The sequence below is a fragment of the Myotis davidii genome, unplaced genomic scaffold (genome assembly GCF_000327345.1).
Source record: "Myotis davidii unplaced genomic scaffold, ASM32734v1 scaffold484, whole genome shotgun sequence".
NCBI classification, from domain to species: domain Eukaryota; kingdom Metazoa; phylum Chordata; class Mammalia; order Chiroptera; family Vespertilionidae; genus Myotis; species Myotis davidii.
The window spans coordinates 746,127-753,440 of NW_006295459.1; the positions used below are offsets into that span (position 1 = coordinate 746,127).

Genomic DNA, 7,314 nt, shown 5'->3' on the forward strand with positions numbered 1-7,314 from the left:
GACATGTGAACCACATGTATTAAGAGCTTTTTGGCGAGCATTCCAGGATGGAAGGTTAAAGATAGCATGAAGGATAAGAGTGTAGGAGATGCCAATCAGAATCAGGTCTGATGTAATGGTCAGTACAGGCACAGCAAAGCCGTACCAGATGTTGATGGAGATATCTGCACAGGCGAGTCGGGCAATACCTATATGCTCACAGTATGTGTGGGGAATGATGAGTGTTCGGCAAAAAGGCAGTCGCTTTAATAGGAACACACATGGGAAGATAATACAAAAGCTCCTGCTGACAATACCCATTAGAATCTTAGTAACAATCTTATGGGTGAGGATAGTGGTATACCTTAAGGGGAAGCAAATAGCAACATAGCGATCAAATGCCATGGCCAAGAGGATGGCAAAGTCCATGGCAAAACTGTAGTGGAGAAAAAACATTTGAGTAAGGCATCCAGGGAAGGTGATTTCCTGAGGACCTAGCCAGAAGATGCTGAATGTTTTGGGTACACAAGTATTAGAAAGGATGAGATCGGTAGTAGCCAGCATGGAGAGAAAAAAGAACATGGGCTCATGGAGGCTGCGTTCCATGGAAATAAGGTAGAGAAGAACACTGTTGCCTGCAAGGGCCACAATGTAGAATATAAAGAAAGGAATTCCGATCCAGACATGGAACTGCTCCAGTCCTGGGATTCCCAGTAGGATGAATGGGCCTGGGTTGAAGTTGCTCAAGTTGAATGTGGTCATCATGATCTTGGATTGGATGTGTCTCATAGACTGAAAATAAAAAGTCATGGCTGATAGTTACAATAATCTACAGACATTCACCTCTCCAATATTACCTCCTCACTTTCAGCTCTGAAAAGTGATAAATTGTCTGTTTCTCTTCTCCTTATAAATACCTACCAAACATTTAGTCACAATTTTAAATCATAATGAAAGTGGTATTAAAATAATTTTTCTCCAGAGACACAAGTCATAAAACTTTGAATTCAGTCCTGCCTAGCTACCAACAACCCATGAAGTTTTCTAAGAAAAGATATGCAAAAATAATATTAGGCGGATAAGTAATTACTAGTCAGGGATTTGGAATCAGCTTCAATGTGAAGTCCCAGCCCTGGCCAACTGGAGTAACAACTGCAAGGCCAGACGGGACTGAATGAAGGCAGGCTCAATGTCTAAGGCTAATGCAGACCATGCCGTCTCCTTTCTTCTTTACTCTTCTCTCCACACTAGAACATCTGCCCTGGTTCTCATTAGTGTTCTAGAAAAGTTTACCAATATAAAAATATTCTTTCCTAAAATCTAAGGTCCAGGTGGTTTGATCTGCCACATCAGATATTCCCAGATTGGAAAAGTTTAACAAGAGACCTTCTCCAATAACTTACTATGTCATATTTGTCTCACGGAAAGAATAGAACCCGTCACTCAACCCGCAGAAAAGATAATTCCAGAATGGGGAGCCCGGTATCCTGGCCACATTATGCACCGGCATTCTTGCACCTGTCTAAACAAAATAATGACTCATTCATGTGAGATTTCACTGAAACACTTGAGCCTTTCTTCCAAACTTTTCTATTTTGTGACATGATGCACAAATCTCTTCCACCAACTTCAGTAGTAACTCATTTTCTTTCTGCCTGTTTGTGAGTGTGGGGATCCTGCCATGCTCTCTCTGTGCCTGCTGTTTTTTTGGTTGACAAACTTCACCAGGGTGATAGTCTCCAAATGCCTTGGCTTTCACTGTGACTCCTATGTTGAAGATTCTGAAGTTCATAATTTTAAAAAATATTCCTCTCTCCTCAGCTTTTGATTTAGTTACCCTATTCCTGCCATTGTTACTTGGAAATCCCACAGCTGCATCCAACTCCCTCCCTCTAGGAGCCTAATCTAGACAGTTTAATAAGATAAATCTTTTTGTTTTTAAAGAGGAGATAATTTATGTAGGATGTAATTGATTTCTGAACATATAGAAAGCCTGAACATCTTCTCGGTTTATTTCAAAGGCTGTTATAACTAATTTGTAAAACCTAAATATGCCCAATTCATTCAAACAGTATTTTTAAGGTCTAATATTGTGTCCAAATGAAATGGAAACATTATTTTGTAAACAAGCAATAAAGTATGATAATTACTATAGTGAAGTATATAATGGAAGCCTGCATTAAGGTAACAGAAGAAATTCATAAATCGACTTTAGAGATGTAAGAAGACAAAAATGGTAGGACTTATCAATTGAAAGAGGCTCTGATGGAAGGAATAGTAAAAGGCATTGAAAAATCAGCAAACTCTTCCATCTCCATGAACTTTAAGCCATTTTTTTCCAGTTTTGTTTTCTTGGCTTCTATTTTGTTTCCTAATTTTGGAAAATAATTATAAAGAAAGAATATTTAAAATATGCCCATTTGTTTACTATCTAAGGTAAGCAAATGGACATTAACCTGAAGACACATTACCTGGTGGTATGAATAGAACCATATCTATAGATCTCTTGCTGGCATACCTCATAGCTGAAGAATTCGCATACAACTCATGGTTCTTTATCTAATCAAACCCCATGGCATCATTGACAACATATTAGCATATAGCATCTAGATGCCACTTTAAATACCTTTACTGATTTCCTTTATTCAGTCTTAAACAAGTATTATCTTAACTAACACCAGACCTCAGATGAGAATATCAAAGTGGAAGAGGCCATACAGCTCTCCCCTATGTCAAAAGCAAAATAATAGTGCACCAAATGTGTCATCCCCAATTTGACCTCCAGCTTCTGGGAATTTGGTCTGAATTCTTTTCCTCTTTCATTTGATTTTTCACTGTTTCTTCAGGTTATTTCATCTCTCTCTTTCTCTAGCTAGCTTCCCTTCATCTCCAGTACACACGAAGCTTTCCTAAACAATATCCAAATTAGGTAAGGTTTCCAGATACACTCTTAGCACTCCACATTATCCATTCAGAGTGCTTACCACACTATTTTTAATTCGCTTAGCTTTCTCACTTAATAAACAGTAAATGGTAAGAGGACAGATGTCAACTTTGCTTACTTTATTGTTCTATTCCCTAGAACCATGTCTGCTGCAGAATGTCCAATAATATTTGTTGAACAAATGAGTGACAGAAGGTCTGCTGGACTTTTACACTAATTAATTTGATTATCTAAATAATATTGTGAATACAACTTACTCATGTTCCCCATCCTACCAGTGAGCTACTCATTCCTTAATCTTGTACCCTCACAGCCTGTCATAATAGCATAAGATAAGCTCCTATACTTCAGCTCTGGAAAATGGAAGATCTGGAAAATCATGCAAACTTGTTTCCCATATTTAAATACTTCCAAACTGGATGAAGACTCCCAACAAACAAACCGAGGGAATCCAGAGCCACTATACATTACTGAAAGATGTTCTTGAAGAAAGGACGCAACTAATGGCACCTTTCTCACTCACCTTCAAAGTTCTATATACAATGAAAAGGCTCATGACTTTACATTACCATTCTTTGTTGAAACGTCAGTTGTCACTAATTGTATGTTCTCTTTCACACTATTTACTAACATTCTCTCTATCCTTGATCACAGAATCCTGAATAGGATTTTGTCTTTAGCAGACATTCTACTCCCATCGTATTGACAGGTCTCTGACTGATCATTGGGGTTTTTCTCCTCTTGCCTACGACTAGAAATATTATGATAATGTGCCCTATATCTCTACATGTTTTATCTTCCCCAGCACTAAACAAAGATAGGTCCTTCATTAATATCTTGATCATGAAGTACTGTGGTCTATATGTTGTACTTTTTCCTTTAATTCTAAGTGTGTCTTTGTGAAGATCTCCCCTCTGCCCCCTTCAAAGAAAAAAAATAGCCATGGTTTGTCCATGGGTCACAAACGGAATGTTGTAAGATCCAATTCAGAAAGCAACTGTTCAACTCCCTTATGTATTTGTGTTTCTCCATGGTGTGTAGGGTGAATGAATGTCTTAGTACTTGCCCCTATCATCCCAAAAGAGAAACAGGACACTCATTCATAAATGCACTCACAAATTTGAACCCATGCTTACCATCTAAGATAACCTAAAATTCTTTGAGGGGGCAAAGTAAATTCTAATCCCCAGATTGCTGGCCCAGTCTGGTATAGCTAGTATTAAAGCAATCTTTAATTTTATTACATGATAAACATTATAAATTTTGATCTTCAGAAAAACTTGGAATCATTTTGGGGAGTCCAGTGGAAGGGGCTCAAAAATAAGCCCCTAATAGACACAAAATCAGTATTCCAAGTTCTAATCTTGGCCTTTTCAATTTCCTGAAGCCCACTCGTTTCCCACCTCCATGTCTCGTCTCCACCAATTCCATTTCTCATCCACTTCACTCTACTCCCTACCAGCTTTTCTCCTTAATAATTGTACATTACTCACCACTGACGTATACCTTGGAGGTCCTGGTCCTGGAAATGTTTTGCAAAGACAGGGTAAGGACCAGAGAATGTAGAACTACAACAGGCACAAAACAGTTTTAGGATCTGTAAGGACAGACACAGGAACAGAAGGGTCCAGACATAGGATCATGCTCACTTTAGGGAAGAACAAACAAAGCCTGGAGGAGTGGAGTGGAAATGTACTTCCCTTGTTTTCTCCAGGGGCTAGAAACAACTGAGAACAGAGGGCCTCTGAAACAGAGGGACCCATAGGCTCAGTTCCCAAGGTCCCAAGTAAGTCTAGGACAAGAGGGAGAATTCGACCAATTAACCAGCTTAGAAACTTACACCTCTGCTCATATTAGTGGTGGCTTGGGCATTGTGGAATCCAGGATGGTAGTATACTTGAGTGTCAATGGGGTCTTGATCTGGCTTGATCAGTAATTTGATTTTCACAAAAACAACCCTGGCAAGAGCCAGCTCTGACATGTCTCCAGGTACAGTCTAGAGCTACTAAAACTTCTGCAGAGACTGTTTTATTTTCTTTTGAATTCCTGGCAGAGCTTTATTTCATAGGTAATAATTAATAAATGTCTGTAGAACTAAATGAATCTGCTTCTAGCCGTAGATAACAAAACTTGGGAGACATTTTTTACTGTCCCTGCCACTCCCCACTTCAGATGTGAAAAGTTTTTCCTTTTCAGATCCTTATAACAATGTTCATTCTTGCTTGACAGTTATCTTCGTTTTCCTTCTGTGGTGATTCATTACTAACTTTACTTCATCAGTCCACTACTAGAGTACAGGCTAATAATGTATTTGTGTGGGGCAAATCTTTAACACAAAGTACATGCAGGTGTGAAAACCATAGGTAGCTAGCCTGATGCAGTATCATCCTTCCAGCAGGAAAACCCTTGATACCTTTTATTGGTTTAATGAAAAAGTCTACTTCCAATGTCTAGTGGCCAAATAACTGGGATTTATCACTTATTTTACTCATCCGTTCCTTTGTGCTCTAATAAAATACTTAACTGTTTTTAAAATCAGTTTCTGTATCTATGAATATTTGGAAATATTTAATTTAAAGAAGAACTTGAGGAATAAGTAGGGAAACAATTATTAACTTACTATAGAGAAAATAAGTCTCTATCTGCATAATTTTCTCTCTGATTAGATAGAGTTACAAATCCAGGTAGCTTCCCATCATCCAAAATAGAGATTTAATTAATTTATTACAGCTTATTTGTTTCAATTCTTACAATCAGAGAACATTTATTGCATGCTTATTCTGAATTAGGAGCTTTGCAGGTGATAGGAATGCAATGATAAACCAGGCAGACACTAATCTGGTCCTCAATGATACAAGGGATGAGATAAATGACCAAGTATACAAGTAATCACCTTATTAAAGTTGTGATAATTCCTGAAATAATACTACATTGTGCAATGAGAATCTATATGCAGAATTAAAGAAGAAATATCTGAAGAAGTGTTGTTAATTGAAGTTTAAATATCAATTTCCAAGCAAAAAATGAAGAGAAGGCACTAGTAGTGGAAGAGACAAAGTTTAATTTGACCCATTTGAGAAGTTGATACTAGGCAAGTATTGTGTCATTAAAAGCAGTATCAGTCATCCCTGTGGGGCCATTTTCTCCAATGTCTCCCAAATACAAGGCTAACTTCATTAAGATTCTTGGAATATTTATTTCAACTCAATATGTAGAATAGGCAATTGAGTTTATGACAAGTTTAGTTTAGGATAAATAAGAAAATGACAAAAATACTATACCATGGAATCTAAGCTGAATAGAGAAGGAAGGAAGAAAAAGTTAGGGATGGCATGGAAGAAAGGGTTTCTGATGAAGTTTGATCCGCATGAATCTTTATTGAGAACCCATAGTGTGTCTGGTATTTTCATAGGACAGGGTATAAGAATATGCCTATGGCTAAGTTTGTGCCTTTAAGGAGCTGATAATATAGATGTTGATGGATAAATACATAAGCAAATAAGTATAGAATTATTAGAATAGTGTCATCGCCCATCAGTGTGACTCAGTGGTTGAGTGTCTACCCATGAATTAGGAAGTCACGGTTCAATTCCCCATCAGGGCACATGCCAGGGTTGCAAGCTCAATCCCCAGTGTGGGGCATGCAGGAGGCACCCGATCAATAATTCTCTCTCATCATTGATGTTTTTATCTCTCTCTTCCTCTCCCTTCCTCTCTGAAATCAATAAAAATATATTTTTAAAAACATATCCATGTGTCTTGTACTGTGGAGTACAGAAATATCTTAGTCTCCTTATCTCTTTCTACCTTCAAATAATATTATGCTGATCTATGTACAGTATAAAAACTTATAGTCAGAACACTTTTATTTCCTTTTTTCTGAACTGCCCTAAAGGTCATTACAGACATTAAAGAAAATGTCAACACACACACACACACACACACACACACACACACACACACACCATCTTAGATCATTATGCCAAGTTTACTCTATCTTTTTTTTATAAGAGAGAAAGGGAGAGGGAGAGGGAGGTAGAAACATTGATGAGAGAGAAACATCAACATAGACTGGCTGCCCCCTACTTGGGATCAAGCCTGGAATTCAGGCATGTGCCATGACCAGGAATTGAACTGATGACCTCTTGGTGCACAGGTTGATGTTCAACCACTGAGCCACACTGGCCGGGTGCCAATTTTACTCTTCATATCTTGTTGTTACCTGGGGTCTGGTTGTCTCTGAGTCTTAGTGATCCCATGAGGAAGAGAACAGTTTTATCATAGGGCTTCCAAGGAGATAGAGATGAAGAATAGAAAATGCAGCAGTGGTTGACCATTGTCTTCAGTTGCAGGGGGTGTGGGTCACACATGTGCTTGGGTCCCTGGTGTTG

General features: G+C 38.2%; 1 protein-coding gene across 1 annotated transcript in view; it reads right to left on the minus strand.

The window, feature by feature from the left end:
- Window positions 1-744, minus strand: part of LOC102757070 (olfactory receptor 52H1-like) — a 9,182-nt gene extending 8,438 nt beyond the window's left edge. Inside the window, exon 1 of the mRNA XM_006770092.2 lies at window positions 4-744. Coding sequence (XP_006770155.2) covers window positions 4-744 — 741 coding nt within the window. The remainder of the gene's footprint in view (window positions 1-3) is intronic.
- Window positions 745-7,314: the final 6,570 nt, after the last annotated feature.